We start from the raw sequence: 22,847 nt of genomic DNA, 5'->3' as shown, positions 1-22,847 counted from the left end.
CTGCGGTGTTTGGGCTTCTCATTGCGGTGGCTTCTCTTGTTGCAGAGCACAGGCTCTAGGCACGTGGGCTTCAGTAGTTGTGGTGCATAGGCTCAGTAGTTGTGGCTCGCGGGCTCTAGAGCGCAGGCTCAGTAGTCGTGGCGCACGGGCTTAGCTGCTCCGCGGCATGTGGGATCTTCCCAGACCAGGGCTCAAACCCATGTCCCCTGCATTGGCAGGCAGATTCTTAACCACTGTGCCACCAGGGAAGTCCCTAGTCTAGCATCTTGATTTAGAATGTGGTAGCTGATAATAGCTGATCCCTATTATTCTTTTCCTCACCTTTGAGGCCTCTGCCCACATCTTGAGATGGAAAGAGTCCCATTTAATATACTGTTACCTATATAAAGAGCCTAATGTGCTTGACACAAGGTAGACATTCACTGGTAGAAGTGATTGTGTACTGCCAATCACCCAGCATGGAAGTCAATCCAGCCTTTGAAAATGGTTGGAATCCTATCCCTCGAAGCCAGACTAAAGGGGAGTGTGTACCCTTATGTAAGGCTTGAAAGGCAGTTGCCTGTTCTTCCTTATGCCCAGTCTATATGTCTATTCCAAATACAATGTTTATAGCCATCTGAGTCCAGTAGCCTCTGGACCCAGACTCACCCTCAGTGACACATCACAAGACCAAGGAAATCAAGAACCAGCTTAGCTGCTCCCCTACTCTGAAGTCCCATCTCAGCCACAGCAGGTGGAATGGAAACGCGCTGGGCTTTGTGCAGTTAGCGTGCCCTGGTCTGACATACAGGTTGGCATTTGCCTTGATTAGTCAGTCTCTGTGGTGAGCTAGTTTTTATATATTTTGAATATCAGCCTTGCTTTTGAGCATGGAGTTGCTCAAATCCACAGATGCACAGAAACACCAGCAGCATACATGCGTACACAATTACATCTTTACACATGGGTGCACTTGCAGTTACTTCCCTGAGGTTTAAAAGTAGAAGTTACATGACCTTGGGAAATGTGAACTTTGCTGATCTGGGGTGTGACAACATATCAGGGAAGCTTCCATCTGTTCCAAGTCTTTTTCTTGGCCTCTGTCTTAGTCGTTGTTTCTTCGTTTCTTTGGTTGTTAGAGCTCACAAGTGGCACTGGAAGGGGTTAAAGGGGACACAAGCACAGACTCAAAAAAAAAAAAAACCAAAAAAAAAAAATCCAAACCTAGAAATTCAACATACAGTCATCATTTTCCAAATTGTCAGCGTGTATTGAGAAAGACTTGATAAAAACGCCAGGGCAGGGGTTGGCAAAAGTTTTCTACAAAGGGTCCAACAGTAAATATTTTAAGCCTTGTAGGCCGTATGGTTTCTCTGCAATGACTTAGCTCTGCTATCTCATAGTAGGAAAGTAGTCACAGACAATAATAAACAAATAAGCACGGTTACATTCCAATGCAACTTTATTTACAAAGACAGGTGGTGGACCAAATTTGGCCCATGGGCCTTGGTTTGCAGCCCCTTGCACTAGGCTCTAAAGAATCCTGAAACCATCAAAACTGCTGCACAGGTCTCCCAAAGATTGACAGGAGCTCCATTCTGTCTCCTCCAAGAAGGACAAAAATCAAGTTTTATTCTAATTATTTTGTGTGGTGCTTTGGTGTTTTGATGTTCTTCTGAGTGATCTCAATTCCCCCCTTTTGTCCCTTCTCCCCTCTTTCTGTGTATATATCTCTAAAAGCTTCCCATTCTTCTTTATTCTGTCCTTTGGAACTCACAGGGTTGGGTGATTTTAGAGTGAGGCTCTTTCACATTCATCCTTGCTGAAATTCTGGCTTCTTTTCAGGGCTCTCATCTATACTAGAGTAAGAGGCAATGCGCAGTAGCATAAAGAGCACTTGTCTGGATCACTGGGCAGCACATGCCACCAGCTTGCTGTGTGACTTTGAGCAAATTACCTAACCTCTCTGAGCCTTCCTTTTCACATCTGTCAAATGAGGGAATTGGTTAAGGTCTCTTAAATCCTTTCTAGCTCTAAGCTTGTGATTTTAGGAAGCTGCGGCTTCAACTCTAGCCAACTGTCTGGAGCCATTAATTAGGATGTCACTCACAGACCTTAATGAAACTGCCAGGAGGCCACAGAAAGTAGCCACATGATCTTCTGTAGTTGGCAACCTTCCGAAGCTGGTTGGGTAGGGTTACCAGCTAACCTCAGGAAATCTGAGAACCCATCCCACTAAGGGGAGAAAAGGAACACAAATGATCCAGGACCCCTATGCTCCAGGAAAATTAATTTGCATTCCTATACTGCCATTGAAGCAGCTACAAAATGTGTACAAATGTTGACTTAGTTGGAAGCAGGACCTGAGGGAGCTTCTGTTGGGAGGTGAGACGCTTTCCCTTCTCCATCAGATCCTCTCGTGTGGGGCTCTCCTGGCCATATAAAGAATACCCCTCAAAGCCCACCAAATAAATATATGATTAGGTCAGGAGGAAATGGAGGCTTTGAGGAGTTAAAAAAATGAATTAGCAAATTCCAGCATGTGCCAAAGGAAGGAGGTCTTCTCTGAAGCAGGGATGAGGGAAGTCAGGGAGGATCAAGGAGCCTGGCTGGGGCAGGGGCGGGCGGTGGTTGGCAGCTTGGGGGGAGTTTGTACAGCATAATCCCCCAGCTCACAGCCCACTGGCTATGGATGCAGCAGATGTGCAGGGGGCTGGAGCCCTCTCCCTCCCTCCTGGACACAGTCTTGCGGGATGGGGAGGGAGTAGAGAAGCCTGCATCCTCCTGGCTTGAAGGAGAGCAGGCTCTTATTGTCCGACTCTGCTAAAGCTGTCTCATTTGTAGCCTAAATAATTCACTCACCAGTCTCTCAAGGAACATTAGAAGAAAAACAAAACCCGACCCACCCCTCACGCTCAGGTTCCCACTGCACCAAAGGCAGGCCGGGAGGCAGACCCAAGCTGCAGAGATGGCCTGCTTTCAAAGGTTTATTGGGGTTGGCAACCTTCCAAAAATTGCCTGGGGCCTGGTTTTGTACAGCCCTTGAGCTAAGAATGGTTTTTACATTTTAAAAGGTTTTTTAAAACAACATGACTAAAAACAAACAAACAAACAAACAAAAAACCAACATGAAACAAAATCAACAGCAACAAAAACAAAGAATATGCCAGAGGCTGTATGTGGCCTGCAAATATTTACTATCCTTTCCAGAAAGAGTGCCAATCCCTTAATCCACTCCCCAACCTTGAAGGAGGTGATGACAACCTTTGACCTACTCCTTGACTACCCCACCCTGTGACCCGACTATCTGCAGAGATTCAGAAGTTGTCAGAGTTCTGACATCTACAGTCTAGTGCGAAGCCGGCATCATTGTTCACCCCATTACCAAAAACAACAAAAAGGCAAACAAGAAGATAAACCCTGGAGTGGGGTGAACGGTCTTGATTCTACTGCATGGGGAGGGAGGGAGAGAAGCAGGGAGGGACTGAGACTCAGCCTCAACCCGTCATCTGGTCTATCTTCTCTGAGGGTCAGAATTCAGCATTGTCCTAGTTGGTCTCTGCTGATGCCCCTCCCCTCAAGGCCCCATCACACCCTGCAGTCCTGGCGATCCCAGCTGATCCTAGCTGATCCCAGCTGATCCCAGCTGATGCCAGCAGTCACTGAGGCTGTAATTCTCTTATTGATGAGACATCCAAGTAATTCGCGTCCCTGAGTCCCTGAGGCCTGTGTGTCATCCGCAAACCACCTAGGGTGCCAGCCTGACTGGCTGACCTTCAGTCCTGGACAGAGGCTCCATCCAGCCCAGCAGGGGCTCCCCTGCTGCCTAGCACGGCCTTTGAAGGAAGAGGAATCTGACTAGCCCTGGACGCCACCCGGACCCTCTGTTGGAGCCAGAGCCTCTGAGAGGCACAGCCTAAGGACTCCGGAAGAGACGGGTTAGAGTGGACAAGGCTTCCAGCTCAGAGTGCTCAGCTGTAACTGGGCTGAGTGACCTCTGGGCTGTCATGGGTTCTGTTTGGAAGTTTTGGGGCTGAGGGCAGAGTGGAGACCCAGTGGTCCTGCATCTTGGTGGGTAGGTATTCTGGATTATTTCAGATAGGAGTGAACTTTGTAAAAGTTCTTGCTCAAAATCATTGAGCTGTCCATCCAGTTCTTTGTAGGTTCCTGTTCTTGAGATAAAAACAGCATGGAAGGCCCAGGCTGGAATCCCAACATCCAGGCTAAGTGAAAGGTCAGCCGTCTTAGAGATTTGGGAGCCCAAGCTGTGACACCTTGGGCAAGTCACCTCATTTCTCTGGGACTCAGTTTCCTCATCTGTTAAAACAAGCAAACAAACAAAAACCTGGGGTGTTCGGGTGGGGGTGATTTTACAGTCCTGTCCAGCCCATACCCAGTGTGTCCAAAGCAAGCAAGGCCTCTGCAGAAGCTTTTCTGGAAAGTTGTTTGGCTTCATCTCTGCTTTCCTTCCCCAAGTCAATTCAGCCCCATCCAAATGAGATACAGTCGGTCTGGCAACAGGGGAGAGTGTTTTCCTTCAGTAGGTCAGCAGCTTGCCGGGGATTCGGACCAATGTGAGATCCCACTGAAGTAGTGGGTGGTGAATATGACCTATTGTCTTTGTGCCCTGTGGCCAGAGGGTGGCTGAAGGGCTATGGGAGTCTCCTCAACTGGAGTGGGGTGAACGGTCCCCAACATGCTCACAGCATATGGGCCAGAAACCAGTCTGATACTACACACTTTAATCTAAATTACCTAGATTGCCTTTCGTCAGCTCTTCAACTTGACTGAACATTCCTTAAGGGTAGGGATTCTATCTTGACCTTCTTCTGTGTCCCCCAGGGAGAGCCCAGCACCACAGGTATGTGGCTAGAGATTGGCCTGGAGATATGAGGACATATCTGCTGAGAAGCTTAACTGCAATACCTCTGGAAAGAGTGCTGCTGCACTTTGCACAGGGTGTGGGTCCAGGGAAGTGAATCTCCATATTTGCCAGCTGGTAACTGGACACCATTCTCCAGTGCGTGGCTCAATCAAGCTGTCAGGTCATGACCCCAAGAGCTATCGTGTGACCTAGAGAGCAAGTGATGCGGGAACGTTAGAGAAGGGAATGCCTGTCCCATGCCAGTGTGCCCGAGATTCCCCAGGATATGCAGGTCACTTTCCCCTAGAGCAGTCCAGACTGGGAAAGTGTGGCTGGGTGGCCCATGCAAACATAAATCAGCCTTGCGTCACCGCTGTTTGCTTCAGAGTAGCTACCAAATTGCAAACACAGTGATCTACAGGCTACAAATCCAAACCCATACAAGAGTGACAAACGTCAGAAGCTCTGGGGTGGGTCTCTTCTAGTCTTAAATATACTCAGAATGGCTGTGTCCCTTGCCTGCCTGCAGATAGAAAGCTCTACTTTAAATCCAGCCACACTTTTTCTTGCTGTAGCTCCTGTCCTGTGCCTTATGAAAATGTTCTCTTCAGAACTCCAGAGCCCGCCTTTCCTTCTGTATTGTTTTCTTTGCTTGTTTGTTTGCTGGGTGTGATGGTGGGGAGGGAAGGCAGGAGGCAGAGTTCTGGCTTGCCCCACAGTGTCACCCATCTGTACAAACGGCTGTGACAGAGCAATACAACTGATTAACCGTGACACACATGGAACTGCTAACGAGTTCGATAAAATTTTGATTATCCCTTGTCCTGTGGGGCAGGCAGCAAACCATGGAAATAATAATCCTCTCGGCTGGTGTCAGCACAGCAATTCAACCAGAGAAAGGCAGGTGTGAGCTACAGGGAGTGAATCGTGGGAGTGTGGGGTGGGCCTGCAGCAGGGGTGGGAGGGCAGAATGGCTATTGGAGAGATTCCCCTCTCAATTATCTAGATAATTCCCTCAATTCTCTACGTTGTTCTATGGACCTGACATGTTCTGGAAGGCAAACTCACTCTTGGCAGAGAAGGAAACTAAGGGCTCAGGAGCATCAGGAATTTGCCCAGAAGGACACCTTGGATTTCAGTCCCCAGAGTCTAGACAAACCCAGGGGAGACTGTCCGGGGATGAGCCCACATGGCTTGCAGATCTCACCCTGGGAAACCGGCATCCTAGACCCCAGGGTTCCTGTGCCCCCTTTTCCACCCCCAGCGAAGGGGGAAGAGTAGGGCTGGGATGAGGTGTCTCTCCCTGGATACCTTGGTGGTTTTGACTTTGTGTCCGGTGCTGCAGCTCCATCCCGAGAGGTCCGGGAGCACTTTACACTCCTCGCCCAGCAGGCAGGGCTCCATCTGGCACCACCACTTCTGCAGGACGATGGAGGCTGTGGGAGCAGGAAGCAGTGAGGGCAGCTCTAAGTTCTCTGCAAGTACAGCATGCAGTTGTGGGCGTGGGAGTGGTCTGTGCAGAATAAGGGCATGTTTCCACACACCCTGGCTTTGAGCCCTGCATTTCCCTTGTCTTTTTCCTACTCCAGGCTGCCCGGAAAGGCAGTACTCAGGCTGAGGCCTTGGGACACAACCATACCAACCTCAACCCCACTGACCCCTACATCTCACCAAAGACAGAGCGGGGTGAAGGCAGGGTAAGTTGTCTCTAAGGCAACCCTTGAGTTGAGCCACCACGTCATTAGCAGAGAGGCACAGTCTTCAGCATACCCCTTGGTGTACGTGAGCAAGCGTGCAGGCCATTTGAGGGAGTGCACAAGCAGGTGTGTGCGTGTGAGCACAAGTGGGCACGTTTATGGCGCTGCCATGTGACAGTAAGAAAATAAGCATGGGTGGGGCCATGGGAAAGGGGTGGATACGAAGGAATTCATGGCCAAGCGATACACGTGTGTCCACGTGAGGGGAGGGTAAAGGCCGGCTTGAGAACGAGAGGAGGGGATGTGTAAGAGGCCTGGGAAGGAGCCGCAGGTGAAGAAGTCAACGTCTGGAGGAGTGGGTGTGAGGTGATGAGGCTGACGGGAGGCCTGAGAAGATCGTGGGAGGAAATGAATCCGCGTATGTGCCAGGCAGTAGGTGTGGCCAGGAGGGAGGGCGTGTGCTTGTGACAGAGCTTTCCTCATCTATGGGATGGGGATGGTCACATCTGTGCCCCTCCTCCCAGAGGTGGCCCCATCATTTGAGACTCCGACAGTGAAAGCCCTGAGCTGGGCATGAAATTGTATCCCCAGCAGATGGCGAAGCCTGGACAGACCTTCTTATCTCTCTGACCAAGCCCTCCCTGCCGGGTCCCAGCCTCCCACTCACCGTCCACGCAGGAGGGCTTTGCCCGGGTGGTGCCGGCCACCTGGCCAGAGGAGCAAGAGCACTTGACAGTCTGGGAGCGCTCCTCGATGCGGTTCCGGTTACAGCAGCGGTGAGCGGCAATCACCTCGCAGGTGCCCTGCTTCACGGGGACTGAAAGGGCCAGCACACCATCAGATGCCCGGCCCAGGCCAGCACCCCTGCTCCCCTCCCACCCACCCTAGTTGTCCTCCAGCCCCTCCTCCCAGCTCAGGGCAGGGGGAGGTAAGAGATTTCCAATTGCAGGGGAGGAGGAGACAGATGACATCTTCCTGCCACATCAGTGTTCCTATCCTTCCTTCCTCCCCAGTGAGGCCACACTCATCACCCTGGCAGAGTCTGGCCCTCGGGCAGGAGAAAGATGGAGTCCACACCATCCCCCATCTCCTGGCTTCCTCTGGGTGAGGCCAAGGGCCCCGAGGGCTTACAATGCGTGGGGAGGATCATCCGCTTACACCGGCTTTAGCCATCCCAGAAGGAAAACCACAGAATTAGGCCAGGAGGCTAGACTTAAGCCCTGACCCGGGGGGCGGCTCCTCTCCCTGCAGAACACCTTCCGGCATGGAAGGGAAGGTGAGAATGGGTCTGCCCTTGAATCTGTGGGTTTTACTCTGCCTCAGAGATCTGCCTGCTGTGAAACGGGGTGCAGTGGTGTCCAGCTTTCCAGGTATCCTGGAAAACCGCCCGCCCCAGGGCCCCACCACCTCCCCTAGACCTGTAGGAGTTGGAGGCTGCAAGGAAGCCGAGGCCAGGTGGGTCCACAGCCAGACCAGGCCAAGTGCCAGCAGCCAGCCGCCCGTGCTCCAGTTCTGTGTGGCCCTCTCACGCATCCTGCAGAGAGAAGCACACACCCTGCTTGACTCCAGGCAGGAGCCCTCCCAGTGCCCAGAGCCAGCACCACTGTGCCACGTGCTCTGGGGGGCACAGAGGCGGGCAGGGTGCACGACTTGTCCCCAGCCAGCTCTTGGCCTGGCACAGACTCACTGTAGAAAGTGGTGAGTACTACAGTCAGAAAGGGGAGCAGGAAGGGAGACTGTTCTTCTGGGAAAAACATGGAAAGCTTTGTGGAGGAGATGACATTTAGGAGGGGTCTTAAAGAATGAACCGGGCATAGTCCCATGGAGGGCTGTGACATGGAAGGAACAATAATGCTGACTGCCATGTTTTGAGCACTTGACCCTGCAAACATACTCTTGAATCCTTCATGACTGTCCTACAAAGTAGGATTATTTGTACCCATTTTACAAATGAGCAAACTGATACTCAAAAAGCCTGGACACAACCTAAACAACCAAGAGTAAAGGGCTGGCTAAATACACTGTGGGCCATCTGTGCAATGCCCATCCAGACAGCTGTAACAGAATGAGGAAATGCTTTATGTACTGAGGCATGCAGTGATCTCCAACGATAATCCATCATTTAGGGAAAAAAGGCAAAGTGCCGGGTGATGTGTATTCAATGTGTAAAAGGGAGGGATTATATATGTTGCTCAAACATGGGTTAAGCTAGCTCTGGAAAATGTACCAAAAGACCCTAATAACATTGTTGGCCACCAAGAAGGGAAACTAGTTGGCTGGGAGTGGGAAACTGGTTGGCTGGGATACAGAGGTAGAAGGGAGACATTTTTCTCCCTATTGCTCTTTTTTTTTTTTTTTTTAAGATTTTTTTTGACGTGGACCATTTTTTTTTAAACATCTTTATTGGAGTATAACTGCCTTACAATGTTGTGTTAGTTGCTGCTGTATAACAAAATGAATCAGCTATAGAGGTATACATATATTCCCATAACCCCTCCCTCTTGTGTCTCCCTCCCACCCTCCCTATCCCACCCCTCTAGGGGGACACAAAGCACAGAGCTGATCTCCCTGTGCTATGCAGCTGCTTCCCACTAGCTAGCTATTTTACATTTGGTAGTGTATATATGTCGATGCTACTCTCTCACTTCATCCCAGCTTATCCTTCCCCCTCCCTGTGTCCTCAAGTCCATTCTCTACATCTGCGTCTTTATTCCTGTCCTGCCCCTAGGTTCTTCAGAACCTTTTTTTTTTTTTTAGATTCCATATATATGTGTTAGCATATGGTATTTGTTTTTCTCTCTCTGACTTACTTCACTCTGTATGACAGTCTCTGGGTCCATCCACCTCACTGCAAATAACTCAATTTTGTTTCTTTTTATGGCTGAGTAATATTCGATGTGGACCATTTTTAAAGTCTTTATTGAATTTGTTACAATATTGCTTCTGTTTTATGTTTTGGCTTTTTGGCCGTGAGGCATGTGGGATCTTAGCTCCCCAAGCAGGGATCAAACCCACACCCCCTGCATTAGAAGGCAAAGTCTTAACCACTGGACTGCCAGGGAAATCCCTCTCCCTATTGCTCTTTAATCTTTTGGGATTTGAACCACGGGAAGGTACTAGCAATTCAACTTAAACAAAATTTAAATATAAAAAGGAAGAAATGAAATGGAGGCTAATAGAAGTCAAACGACTTGCCCAAGGCCAGGCAGCATGTGGGTAGAAGACCCTGAGCACAGAAACCTGCCCTGTTCCCACTGGACCACCTTGCTTCTGCTCTCTTCACCTTTCCTTCTCCTCCTTCATCCTTGATGGTTCGAATCTCCCAAATCTATCCCAGAGAGTGGACTAGAAATGGAGGGAACCCCAGTAAAGCAGAGGCACAGAGCAGCTGGGAGCCACCCAAGCACAGAAGGGGCATGAACCACCCCCTCTGCTGCACTGCTACCCCTTGGGGCATCACTGGGCTCCCTCAGGTGCCAGCTTAGTGCTGGGAACACTAGAGGCCAAACTAAATGCCAGGACCCGGCTGCTCCCTTGGAGAGGGTGCTTGATCTCTGTCTATGCACCCCTCCCCCAACTCCCCTTCTTCAACTGTCTCCTCACTCACCTTTTTTGGAATCTTTTATCTTCTTTCAGTTCATCCACTGGCCTCAGACTCACTCTTCCTAGACAAATAGGAGAGATTCTTGTGGTTTGCAAGGGACAGAGGGAGCCCGTGGCCCTGCAGGGGGTGGAGGAGGGCCTGGGTGAGGGCAAGTGGGTGGACTGGGCACTGAAGTAGTGCCTAATTCTGAGGTTGTTCCCCAAGGTGCCAGGACAGGGGGCAGAGTCCCTCCTCTGCCCTGGGAATTCGCAGAGGTCCTTGCAGACTCTGGGAACATGTAGGTTGGTAGGCCTGAGAAGAGAAGCCGGAGGGAGCTTCTCTGTGCCGGGAGTGAAGCAGGGTTGATGGTAGGAGGTGTCTAAGAACCCACACTGTCATCTCTCTGGCCTTGGGAAGGGGCTGAAGGCCGGGGAAGAGTTCCTGAGCAGAATCTGACAGCCGCTGCTGGGAAGAGGTGCCTGAGAATAATAACCCCTGAGGTCCTGAATCCTCTTTGCCTCCTCTCCTCCTAGCCCCATCACACCTGCTTCCTGGACTGGCCAGAAGCTGGCTCAACTCTGCCGCCCTCACCCCCATTCCCACTCTAGAGGGCTAGAACGGGAGTCCTCCAGGTCTCTAAGCCTCAGCGGCCTCAGCCCCAAAGCACCTCCATTTTTCCCAAGACCTCCCCTCCCTCAGCCTCCAAAGGGAGGTGGAACTGAGGCAGGTAGGATGGTGGGGCTCCAGAAGGACCAGGAGCCATGTGTCCTAGCTCCCCAGAGTGAGAGCCCAGAAAAGACTGCGGGGGCAGATGGAGGAAGTGATGCCAAAACCCCTGGGATGGGTGTGCTCCACGGGCAGAGAGCTTCTAGAAGTACCTCTTTTCTGAGTAGGTATCTCCTCTCCCTGCGCCCTTCAGGAAACTTTGTTTTGATCATTACAAAGGCAGCTGTGCCTTTTCTCTGGCAGTCCCCCAACCCATTTCTCTCTGAGCTGCCACACCTCCAACCCAACTCTCCCATCTCTCCTATGAACCCCAAGACCCAAAAGACCCGGGAGTGGGCATTTGGGGTGCCTTCTCTGGCATTCTATTCCTTCCCTCAGAGAGAGCTTGAGAAAGAAGCTTCTGGGGTTTGTTCTCAGGCTGCCACACTCCTGCCTCAGTTTCCCAGGCTGTTTTCCCCAAACCCCTGCCTACCAGCATGGGGTTGAGAATGTGAACCACAAGATCTTTTAACCTTTCCCTGTCTTCTCCCGCCCCTGCCCCGCGCCCACTCAGTCCTCCCAGTTCTGAGCTCCCACGCCTGGGACCTACCTGCCCCACGGCGGTACCCACGGGTTCCACCCGCCGGCCTGAGGTTCTCCTCGCCTCTGAGCCCGGGATCGAGACTCCGAAAGGCGGACTGCAGGCGGGAGCGGTCAGCTCCGGTGCTGTCTAGTCCGGAGTCCTGTCCCCCTCACCAAGTTGCTGCGTCCCCGAGGCGGAGGGGCTCTGGCCAAACTGGCATCACGGTCGTGCGGGGCCCGCCCTGGGCACCGGGGAGCTCCGGGCCCGCTCGGCCATTTCTGCAGAGCTCAGCCGGGGTCCCTCCGAGGCTCCCGCCCGCAGGCCTGGGAGCTCGCGGCTGCCGCCGCCGCCGCCGCCTCCTCCTCCTAGCCCGGGGCCGCCCCCGCTTCCCCAGCCCCGCGCGGGCGTCGCCGCCGACGCCTCCCGGACAGCGCCGGGCACCGCGCACAGCGCTCCGCCGGCCCCGCGGGCACAGCGACCCCTGGCGCTCGAGGCAAGACCGGGGAAGAGAGGATAGCCAGACCCCGCGATGTGGTCTCTGGTATAGGCAGGTAATTCAGAGAGGTCCCTCAAGACTCTGGAGGTCTTGGGGCTTGGGGTGGGGTGCTGAGTGTGAGGAGTGATAGCCCAGACCCTCACGGGTTTTGAGCCTTGAAGATTCCCGAACTGCACTGTCCAATACGGTAAATAACATCTTAAATTAAGTTTCTCATTTACACTCACAAGATTTCAAGTGCTCAATCACCACATGCAGCTAGGGACTACTGTATTGGGCAGAAAAGATATAGAACATTCCCACATTGCACAAAATCCTATTTGACAATGCTCTTTTAGATTGCTATGGTAGCCCTTCAGTGTTAAAATGTTAAAATCCAGGAGGAAATAGCAAATGATCTCTACCCCAGGAGTGGTGTCCTCTGGGGCAGGAAGGACCAGGGGAGGCATGTGGGTAGGGGCCTGGCAGGCAGGAGGGCTTTGGTAGGCCTGTGGATGATGGGTATGAACCCCAACTTGGGAACGAAACTCTGAGACCCAGTTTCTTCACCATAAAAATTGCAATGTAATTGCAATTGTATAGTGTGTAATTTTTTACAGGGTGAGATTCTGGATGTGAAAGTATTAGACAAATGAGAGAGGAAGTGGTGGTCTGTGAATGTCTCTTGATTGAAGGACACTCCTCTTAGTTTAAGAGGGCTTTGGGAATGGAGTAATGGGGAGGGGAGAGGCAAAGGGAAGAAGCCCAGTTCCTGGCTCTGAGCCACTGCATGTGGCCCAGGATAAAGGGACTTCTCTCTCTCTGTCTTTTTAAAATTAATTAATTAATTAATTTATTTTGGCTGTGCCCGGTCTTAGTTGTGGCACGCGGGATCTTTTTTGTTTGCAGTATGAGGACTCTTAGTTGCGGCATGCATGCGGGATCTAGTTGCCCCACCAGGGATCAAACCCGGGCCCCCTGCATTGGGAGAGTGGAGTCTTACCCACTGGACCACTAGGGAAGTCCCTAAAGGGATTTCTCTTGAGGATGCCCATTTCCCACCCTTAGCTGAGGACTCACACACTCCTGGCAGGACCAGCCTCTGAGCAGTTATCAGCAAAGAATATCCTACAAGGCTGCTTCTTCCCACTCCATCTCCCTTTTGCCTCTCACTCTGTGCTGCCTCAGGGATGAGTAGAGGTGGTGACCTTCTCACCAGGTTCTGGGGCAGTCTGAGGATGGAGGAGGTGTGATGATGCCAGGAATAGGAGGTGAGAGGTTCAGGGAGAGGAGAGTCTTAGGATTTGGGTATGGTCGGAGGGCTGTTCTAGAGCCCAAGGGAGCTGTTGACATCCCTGCTGACCATCTGTTGCTGGAACTAGGGGTTCTCTGGGCCCTGGCTCTGTGGCCCACTTGCAGTCACACCATGATGGGTGTTGTGAAGAGCAGGGATTATGGAGCTGGATGACACGGAGAAGTGGTAAGCAAACTGTCCCAGAAACACTGAATAATAAAAATAGCCAGGATGTTATATTTTTTCTTCTGTCTATGGCTTGCTGCTGCTGTTTATGCCATTTATCTGTGAGCTGGTTCCAGTTTTTCTCAAACAGGAGGGAAATACCCATAGCAGCAGCATGTTCTTTATCTCCCTGTCTGCCTTGCCACTCTGTGTGCCTTTGGGTCTGACTTTTTCTGGTTTTCTTTTCTTTTCTTCTTTTTCCTTCTCTCTGCCCAAAGTGCAGGCATAATTATAGAAGTCTACAAACCTGAATGACCATTGTGAGATTTTTATTTGGAAGCTACCAGAAAAGACACCCCTTCTGGGGGTACAGTCTAGCCAGGAACAGAGAGGGTCATGGTCAGGAAGCACCCAGCTGACAGAGTCCAGAGGTGGAATCCCCACCATGAACTGGGTGCCAGTCCCTGAGGACTACCCTGACTTGCATTAGGACCATAAGGGCCTTGTCCCCATTTGAACCATGTGTGGGGTAGGAGGTGTCTCTGGAGGCCTAACAATCAATTCCCAGGCTTAGGAACATAGCTGTTCCAGCATCAGGTCAGTACCACCCTCCCCTCTCAGGCAGGGACTTAGCCTGGCCTCTGTCTCCCCCCGGTGGCAGCCACAGTTGTTCACCTGGACTGTTCTCAGCCTTTGCCTTAAGAAGAGGAGGGTGGGAGAGGAGGAACCCCCACCCCCACCCCCTTCTATTCACCTACCTCTTAACCCTTCCTCTCTGATCTAGATAAATCAGCTTGGTTCTTAAGATAGAATCAGTGTGGGTGGCTGGGGAACGGACATGGGCATGAATTTCCCACTGGCTGTTGACCTCCTGGAACAAGTCATGTAAAATGACAGGAGCGTCCAGTCCTGCGTCATCCATAAAACGAACATAATAAAACCTACCTTGCAGGGTTAGTGTGCAGTGTAAAGGGCCTAAAGTATAGAAAGTGCCTTGTAGAGGGCCTATTATTAGTAAGTCCTCAATAAATGTAGTTATTGTTATCCTTACTAACAGTTCTGCTGTGGTCAGGGGAGGTCGGAAATTGGGTCCTGAAAAAAAAAAGTGGAGTCGGAGTGGTAACTGTTCTGCCGGATCTAGCGGTGGTCTTCACGGGGCACAGCGCCCTCGGGAATCCAGGAACTTACCCAGCTCCCTAATTCAGGATGATTGGCTCCAGCCTGCCTTGTTACCTCTTCCACACCACCCCCAGCACCAGCTCGCTGGCCCTCACTCTCATTCCGGCAGCCCCAGCCAGAGGTGTTACCACACCTGGAGCTTCACACCCAGCGGTCGCTAACGGAGATCATCAGCTCCATCACCCTCTGGGCAGGCTAGCCACAACGAACCCAGGGCGAGGAGACACCACCCTCCCGTCACAATGGAGAAGTTCTAGCTGATGAATATAGAGCAAGGCTGAAATAAGATTTCTGTCCCCTTCCTACAACAGCAGACCCTTCTTCCCCCCAAAAAGCGGAGGCGGGAGAAGTCGGAACGGGGCGGGTGAGAGGCCGCAAGCCGGCGGGGCTGTTCCCGGGGTAGCCCAGAGCCGCAGGTAGTTTTCCCGGGGACCGGCCCTGCGGGCCGGGAGCCTATGGTGGGGCCGAACTGACCGGAGCGAGCACCGCCCCTCCAGAGCCCTAGGGGGCGGGGCCTGTCCTGGGGCGGGGCCACGGCCGAGGGCGGGGCAGGGAGGCAGCATGCTAAACCGGGTGCGCTCGGCCGTGGCGCACCTGGTGAGCTCTGGGGGCGCCCCGCCTCCGCGCCCCAAGTCGCCGGACCTGCCCAACTCGACCTCGGCGCCACCCGCCGCCCCTCCACAAGCTCCCAGAAGCCCTCCGACTAGGGCTGGGAGCGGGACTGCGGCGCCCGCGAAGACAGTAGAGGCTCGAGCAAGCTTCTCCCGACCGACCTTTCTGCAGCTGAGCCCTGGGGGCCTGCGACGCGCCGATGACCACGCTGGCCGGGCTGTGCAAAGCCCCCCGGACACCGGCCGTCGCCTGCCTTGGAGCACGGGCTACGCCGAGTGAGCGTCCCCGGGGGGCACCCTAACCAGGATGGGATTCCCATTCCCAACCTCCTCCCCACCTCGGCATCTCGGGCGCTGGGACGCATCCCCTCTCGCCGCTTTTGGTGCCAGGAGTTCTTTTTTCCCAGGACCGTTGCTGTCCTCTGGGCTTCGGGCCGCACCCACTCCCAGCCCTTTCTCAAGTCGGGTGCAGCTTTTCTCAGGACTTTCTAGCTCGCTGACTATCCTCACCCGCACCGCTTCAGGACCTTGTTCTCTCCCAGAGCCCGGAGAGTGGAAGGCCCGTGAACGATGAGTTGGCCAGTTCTCCGTCACGGCCCGGTAGTTTAATGGCTAAGGGAGGAGAGGTTTCAAGGAGCGGGGGGTCCCTTTTAATATAGGAGATGGCGGCTGGAAAAACTCCTTGGGCTTCCCGACCCCAGCGCCCCAGTTCCCTGTCCTCTTACCGTTCCCCTCCCCCTCCACACCCAGAAATAGCCCGCGACACCAGGCGGCCGCCGGCTTCCCCAGGGGCGGGGGAGGGGGCCGCCCGGGGAAGCGGGAGGGCCCCCTTTGAACACCCCTTGGTGGGTGGACTTGCCCTGGCCAGGCAAGGAAGTGGACCTCCGGGCCAGAGCGGTGGGAGTGGCGGCAGCAGCCGGCTTGCTCCAAGCTGCGTGAATTTTTTTTTTTTTTTTTTTTCTTGTTTGGTTGTTTGTTGGCAGTGCAGGATCTTAGTTCCCTGACCCGGCGACCCGGCAGTGAGAGCGCGGAGTCCTAACCACTGGACCACTAGGGAATTCCTACAGGGCCGGTGGATTTTTAATGCATCTGCTGGGAGAGCAGAGCACTGAGGGAGATGAGGCCACTGAGGGGCTGAGGGTGGTGGCTGGTGGACCCGCAGCCCAACTACCGGCTCCTTTAACTTCCTGTTTGGGAAGAGTTTGGGGTTATGTGGCTCCTGCGCAGTCCAGGGAGGCTTCCACTGCTACCCTATTTCAATTCCTCTTTCCTGGTCTGTGCCGGAGCACTTACTCATTGCCAAACAGCAGAAACTGGAACTTCCCTGGCAGTCCAATGGTCCATGCTTCCAATGCAGGGGACGCGGGTTCGATCCCTGGGGAGGGGGGAACTAAGATCCCACATGAGGCCAAAAAAGAAAAAAAAAAAAAAGGCAGCAGAAACTTTCACTGGATGATTTTAGGATAAAGGTGGGTGTGCTCATGAGGGTGGGGTGGGGTGTTGTGGACAAGGCACTAGAAGAGTTTTTTGGGGGTCAGAGTGGATGCAGGGTCTTGGCAAGCCAGGAATTAAAACCTCCTTCCCTCCATCCAGGTCCTCCCCCAGTGGCACCATTAGGGAAGGGATGGGAGACCTGAGGTGGGAGAGTGCTGCTGTGGCCTTTCTAGGAGGTGGTGGAGCCCAACACCCAGGCAGTACTCCTTGTGCCTTGCCCTGCCTCCCTTCTTCTCCTCCCTCTGGCCTGGTTCCCAGGCGGCTGTGACCTTTCTCAGCTTGGCCAGCAGGCCAGAGACGGTATGTGCGTCTCAGGTGGGAGTTATTCCAGGACCTGGTCTGATGTCCAACCTGATGCGGTCACTTTGGCCTGACAGGGTCATCAACGCTGGCAAGAGCCGGCACAATGAGGACCAGGCTTGCTGTGAAGTGGTGTATGTGGAGGGTCGGAGGAGTGTTTCAGGGGCACCTAGGGAGCCTAGCCGAGGCCAGGTAAGCTCCCCACCCCCTTTCCTAACCTTCCCAGGAGACAACTATCCCCAGGGATTCTAGGCATTCAGTTTTAATCTGAGCCATGTGATAGACCTAACTCCTAACTCACTAGCTTTCTACCTTAATGGCACAGAACCTTTATCTGGCATTGATCAGGTAGATTTTACCATGTCAGTATGAATATTTAGTTTTCCACTTAAAATGGAGATGCTCACGTATTTATTGATGATTTAATAACTACCATTGCTTATTTTTGCATCTTTTATCCTCTGAGTTTGACTTTTTTGATGCTTTGCTTTCAGACAAATAGTATGCCTTTGGTGAATGAGTGAATAAATCTAATTTGCCTTAAATACCAAAATCTAACCTCCTCTCTAATGTTTATATGGATGCCCAGAGTCTTGCTCTTCTCCCTGCATAACACACACACACACACACTCACCTCCAACTTTTCCTCCACCAGGGACTCTGCTTCTACTACTGGGGCCTGTTTGATGGGCACGCAGGGGGCAGAGCTGCCGAAATGGCCTCTAGGCTCCTGCATCGCCACATTCGGGAGCAGCTAAAGGACCTGGTGGAGATACTCCAGGACCCCTCGCCACCTCCCCTCTGCCTCCCGTCCACCCCGGGGGCTCCAGGTTCCTCTGATTCCTCTCACTTGGTTGGTCCTCAGTCCTGCTGGTCTTCGCAGAAGGAAGTGACTCATGAGAGCCTGGTGGTGGGTGCCATTGAGAATGCCTTCCAGCTCATGGTAAGTGGGTGGCCCGGGCCAAGGGCCTGCCAGGCAGACACTTTGGTCAACTCTGTATGGGAGTCAGGTGGCCTGAGGAGGTGACGCTGAGAACCCATAACAGCTTTGAGAACCTGAGCAGAACTTGGTTCAGAGGGAGGGAGAAGTGGGTGTTATACCGATATCTTCCCTACTGTCCACCAGTGTGGCTTGCTGGGCCAGTTTATATCTGCAGATGTGGGGCGGGTGGCTGTGTGTCTGGAGCCTCTTCTTCATCCACCCCCTTTGACCCTTCCTCATATGGCAGGATGAGCAGATGGCCCGGGAGCGGCGTGGCCACCAAGTGGAGGGGGGCTGCTGTGCACTGGTTGTGGTCTACTTGCTAGGCAAGGTGTACGTAGCCAATGCAGGTGACAGCAGGTATGGGGTGGGAGCTTTGAAAAAGGCTGTGCGGGGGAGGGGTCAAGCTTCTGGGATGGGGGAATAGAAGAGAGTGACGTGGTGGGTGTTAAAATTCAGAGACTGGAAGGGGTCAGGAGGGATCAGAGACATAAGGAAGGGCCTGAAATAGCTATGAGGGGAGGAAAACTGGGGGTCTGGGTGAGGGACTCTGAGGGAGGGCCTTGTCGTTTTGGAACTCTTTATGTGAGGGGGTTGCAGAGAGCTGAGCCCAAACCTTTTGTTTCTCTGGGCAGAGCCATCATTGTCCGGAATGGAGAAATCATTCCAATGTCCCGGGAGTTCACCCCGGAGACTGAGCGCCAGCGTCTTCAGACGCTTGTAAGTAGGAACTAAACTCCCTACTCCCATTCCTTACTAATCTTGTGCCTCTCTGTACCCTGTGTCCCAAGGACTCTCCGACCCTCACCACACAGACAGACCGCTCCTTACTGGGAGCTTACTGGGAAGGCCACTCCACAGACTATGGAGTGCAGGGCTGAGCTGGTGTGGAGGATGTGGCAGGAAAGAGCGTGGGCTGCTCCAGTGCCTCCCACTGTGGCCCCAACTGAGGAAGGAAGTGCGGTCAGAGTGGGGGAAGGAAACAGCAAAGGCCCCTAAGGGGCAGGATAGCTTAGTGCTTTAAAGCAATGGCTCTGGAGCTGGGCTGCCTGGGATTGAATCCTGGTTTGAGTACTTTGTGTGATCTTCAACAGTTCCCTGAACTTCTCCATAACTCAAGAGTTCCTGCCTTAAAAGTTGTTGTGAGGATTAAATGAGCTAATATATGTTAATATTAGAACAGTGCATGGTACACAGTAGACTCCATTTAAGGGTCTGCTGTAATTAACATCACCTCTACACCAGGGTGTACTGTAAACCTAATGCCCCCTGGCCCTCTGCTCTGTCTGGCCGCTCCCAACCCCAGGGCTTCCTGAAACCAGAGCTGCTGGGTGGTGAATTCACCCACCTTGAGTTCCCCCGCAGAGTTCAGCCTAAGGAGCTGGGGCAGAGGATGCTGTACCGGGACCAGAACATGACTGGCTGGTAACACTTCCCTCAGAGCTGGGGCCCATTTCCATGGCAACACAACCAGTCCCTCGCCAGCAGCAAGGTGGAAGCTGGAGGCTGGGCCAGGCTGGGAGCTGGGGGAATGTGGCCCTTCTAAGGGGTTTGTGTAAGGGGTGTGGCTCCTAGGGGAGAGGGACTTTGATGCCTGGGTGATGCCTCCTCTACTCCCCCCTCCCCAGGGCCTACAAAAAGATCGAGCTGGAGGATCTCAGGTTTCCTCTGGTCTGTGGGGAGGGCAAAAAGGTAAACTCCATGGTAGAGGTGGGAGAGGGCAGGAGGACCCACCACAACTTGTCTAGGGAGGTGGAGGTTCTACCCGAGGGTAGGGGTGGAAAGGGTCCACGGTCCCAGAGAGACTGGAAGAAGGCTATAGTAGTGGCCCCTCCTCATTTCCTTTAGGCTCGAATGATGGCCACCATTGGGGTGACCCGGGGCTTGGGAGACCACAACCTCAGGGTCTGCAGTTCTACCCTGCCCATTAAGCCCTTCCTCTCCTCTTTCCCTGAGGTAAGCCACATGGGAGCCTCCTTAGCCTTCCCTGCTCTGGGGGTCTCAGGCCAGCTTTCTCCCAAGGTCGCTTTATCCCCAAGCTCCCTCTGCACCCTCTCTCCCCACCAGGTACGAGTGTATGACCTGACGCAGTATGAGCACTGCCCAGATGACGTGCTAGTCCTGGGAACAGATGGGCTGTGGGATGTCACCAGTGACTGTGAGGTAGCTGCCACTGTGGACAGGGTGCTGTCAGCCTATGAGCCCAATGACCCCAGCAGGTAGGGGTTGTATGGCGGCAAGGGGATGATGATGGGGAAGGAAGGGACACAGGGAAGAAATGCTTGGGGACCCACATGAGGGCCTGTGTATCCATCTTCCCATATACATGTTGGTACATGAATGTGCACATGTGCTTCTGACAGGTACACAGCTCTGGCCCAAGCTCTGGTCCTGGGGGCCCGGGGCACCCCCCGGGACCGTGGTTGGCGTCTCCCCAACAACAAGCTGGGTTCCGGGGATGACATCTCGGTCTTCGTCATCCCTCTGGGAGGGCCAGGCAGCTACTCCTGAGGGGCTCAGCCCCGAACCTCCCACCACCATCTCAGCCTCTCCATGCTTACCCCTCTCCCAACCCAAATTCTGAAGTTGTCTCCTTGACCTTCTTTAGTGGCAATTTAACTGAAGAAGGGGTGCCAGTTAGATCCAAAATTTTAGCTCTTGGCAAATAAACCAGATGGATAAATATGTGTGTCTTTATTTACTTTGACTAAAAACTGTCCCAGTTGTCTCCCGAACATCTCCTAGACATCTCACAGGCACTTCAACTCAACATTCCTCCAACTGAATTCATTACTTCCCCCACAAATATGTCCTCTCCCCGCTCATCATCTCAGGGGGCACCAGCTCAGCTACTCAAGTTAGAATTCTTGGAGTTGAGCACCTTTGGCTTCCGTTTCTTCCTCATCAAGCTAATCAATCACTAAGTATTGTTGATTATATATTTTTAAATATATTTCTTTAAAAAAAATTTTTTTTTAGTTTTTGGCCACGCTGCATGCGGATCCTAGTTCCCCGGGGGACCAGGGATCGAACCTGTGCCCCATGCATTGGAAGCACGGAGTCTTAACTACTGGACCGCCAGGGAAGTCCCTTAAATATATTTCTATCTGTCCATCCCTACAGTCACTACCTTAGTCCTGAGCTTTCTCCCAAGGTCTCCAAATTGTCTCCAAGCCACTCCCCTGCTTTCCCCAATATACAATATACACAGCAGCCAGGGAGCCCTTTCCACAGGGTGACTCTGAGTTGGTGATTCCTCTGAGAAAATACTTTGGTGGCTCCTTGCTGCACCTAGACCAAAACTGACACTCAGCTCTTGAGCATGGCATATAAGGACCTTCATGATCTGGCCACTGCTTCCTTCTCCGGCCCTGTCTTCTGCTCCACCCCGCCTTGTGGTTTCCACAACTCTGTGGGTCTGGAGTAGCTCCAACTCATTTAAAATCTACACATCACCTCATCCTGAACGCTTCACCTGTCTTTCCACAGCCTACGCATACCCCCACTACAGCGCTCGCCTCTTGTACTGCAACTGTCTATACGAGGAGTTGGTGCGGAGTAGCAGTCAAGGAACAGGGGCTTGAAAGTCCTGCTGTTTGGGTCCCGGTGCCAAACCCAACACTAGGTTTCCAACCTCTCTGAGCCTCAATTTGCTCTTTGGAAAAATGGAGATAACAGTACTACCTCAGGAGGTAGTTGTAGGACTAAAGTAGTTTATGTATGTAGAGCCAGGTCCATGTAATAAGGGTTCAATAACTATTACCTATCTTTACGTTGTCTGCATTTGGAATTTAGATTGTAAGTTCTTTGAAGGCAGAAACTGATCTGAACTGAGCACATAGCTCAGTTTATTGAGCCAGTTAAGAGGCCTGGGACCAAACCGCACTGGACCTCAGTTTCGTCATTTAGCAAATGTGTGGGTTGCTCTTCAGATCTTTAAAGTCTGTATGACTTCTAACATTCATTCATTCAGCAAATATTTGTTGAAAATCTATTATGTGCCACACACTGTGCCAGACAGCGGGAAGGGACAGGTTGGAGGATCACAGTGGGCAGCAGGGAGAGAGACCAGCTTTGGAGCCAGACAGGCCTGACTATCAGAGTTCTTGCTCTGCCACATACAAATGGCAAAAGTAAGCCACTTAAGTTAAGCCACTTAACTTCCCTCAGTTTCCTTACAGGCAAAAGGGGATGGGTACACTTAACCTAGAGATCTGTGATGACTATTAAAAGCTATGTAGTGTGCCCTGCACAAGCTAATAAAATGTGAGTAGACTTCCTCATCCTCCATCCACCTCCTCAGGTACCTTTCAGGGAAGAAGATACACGTGTTGGTAAATACCCAACGCACAAGTCAGGCCCGGCTAGGTGTCCCTAGAGGCACAGAAATAATACAACGGGGGTGGCAACTGAATTCCCAGCTGGGGATCCAGAAAGATTTCCAGGATGGAAGGGTGGGTAGGAGTTGGAAATTCCAGTTAGGGGGAAGGAAGGGAATTGTGAGGTGGAACCAAGTGCCCTGAATCTCAAAGGTTCTGAAAGGTCTCCAGGCCTGGGGGGATGATGGTGGGTTGTACTTACTCCGCAATGATCCTAGGAGCAGAGGGTGGGCATCTTCCGCGGCCTCCTCCTCGGGCGTCCCCGAAGCCGCCTTTTCCAGTCCCGCCTCCCGCGAAGCCCCAGGTGATGTAGGCGCGGGTGGCCGGCTGGCCACGCGAGGGCAGCAGCGGCCCTTTCCTGACCCCACCCCGGGCGCCTCTCAACTTTCCCGACGCCGGTCCGCCACTAGGAGCTGGAAGGTGGGGCCGAGGCAGAGTCCTCAGGGGTCTCGTTCGCCGCGCCTCGCCCCGCTGCCCACTCCTCCACAGTCCCGGCGTCTCCCCCAGACGCCGGGGGCTCTCGCTGGGCGACCCTCTGGGGCCGTGAGCGGGGGCCG

The 22,847-nt window shown here is 52.9% G+C and overlaps 2 protein-coding genes across 7 annotated transcripts; one reads left to right on the top strand and one right to left on the bottom strand.

The window, feature by feature from the left end:
• Window positions 1-1,373: 1,373 nt before the first annotated feature.
• TAFA3 (TAFA chemokine like family member 3) lies at window positions 1,374-22,720 on the bottom strand. Of its 2 annotated transcripts, none has more exons than XM_057549921.1 (6): window positions 22,493-22,720; window positions 10,148-10,205; window positions 7,959-8,074; window positions 7,208-7,357; window positions 6,155-6,279; window positions 1,374-5,052 (listed from the first exon to the last, which is right to left on the bottom strand). In XM_057549921.1, exons 3-6 carry the CDS (start codon window positions 8,071-8,073, stop codon window positions 5,041-5,043), a joined length of 402 nt encoding a protein of 133 aa, XP_057405904.1. In that variant the 5' UTR covers window position 8,074; window positions 10,148-10,205; window positions 22,493-22,720; the 3' UTR covers window positions 1,374-5,040. The 2 variants fall into 2 exon arrangements, with proteins under 2 accessions (XP_057405904.1, XP_028019121.1); XM_028163320.2 differs by lacking the exon at window positions 22,493-22,720 and adding an exon at window positions 11,439-11,639.
• Window positions 15,070-20,596, top strand: PPM1J (protein phosphatase, Mg2+/Mn2+ dependent 1J). Of its 5 annotated transcripts, XM_057549907.1 has the most exons (11): window positions 15,329-15,411; window positions 16,729-16,929; window positions 17,007-17,121; window positions 17,585-17,872; window positions 18,159-18,271; window positions 18,547-18,631; window positions 19,218-19,336; window positions 19,540-19,603; window positions 19,760-19,867; window positions 19,979-20,130; window positions 20,275-20,596. In XM_057549907.1, the coding sequence occupies exons 4-11, from the start codon at window positions 17,645-17,647 to the stop codon at window positions 20,420-20,422; spliced, it is 1,017 nt and encodes a 338-aa protein (XP_057405890.1). In that variant the 5' UTR covers window positions 15,329-15,411; window positions 16,729-16,929; window positions 17,007-17,121; window positions 17,585-17,644; the 3' UTR covers window positions 20,423-20,596. The 5 variants fall into 5 exon arrangements, with proteins under 5 accessions (XP_057405879.1, XP_057405870.1, XP_057405886.1 ...); XM_057549896.1 differs by lacking the exon at window positions 16,729-16,929 and having other exon boundaries at window positions 15,070-15,411; window positions 18,159-18,244; XM_057549887.1 differs by lacking the exon at window positions 16,729-16,929 and having other exon boundaries at window positions 15,070-15,411.
• Window positions 22,721-22,847: the final 127 nt, after the last annotated feature.

Source organism: Balaenoptera acutorostrata, chromosome 1 (assembly GCF_949987535.1).
Source record: "Balaenoptera acutorostrata chromosome 1, mBalAcu1.1, whole genome shotgun sequence".
Taxonomy (NCBI): Eukaryota; Metazoa; Chordata; class Mammalia; order Artiodactyla; family Balaenopteridae; genus Balaenoptera; species Balaenoptera acutorostrata.
Note: the sequence above shows the minus strand (reverse complement) of the source record. Positions and strands in the feature narration are given on the sequence as shown.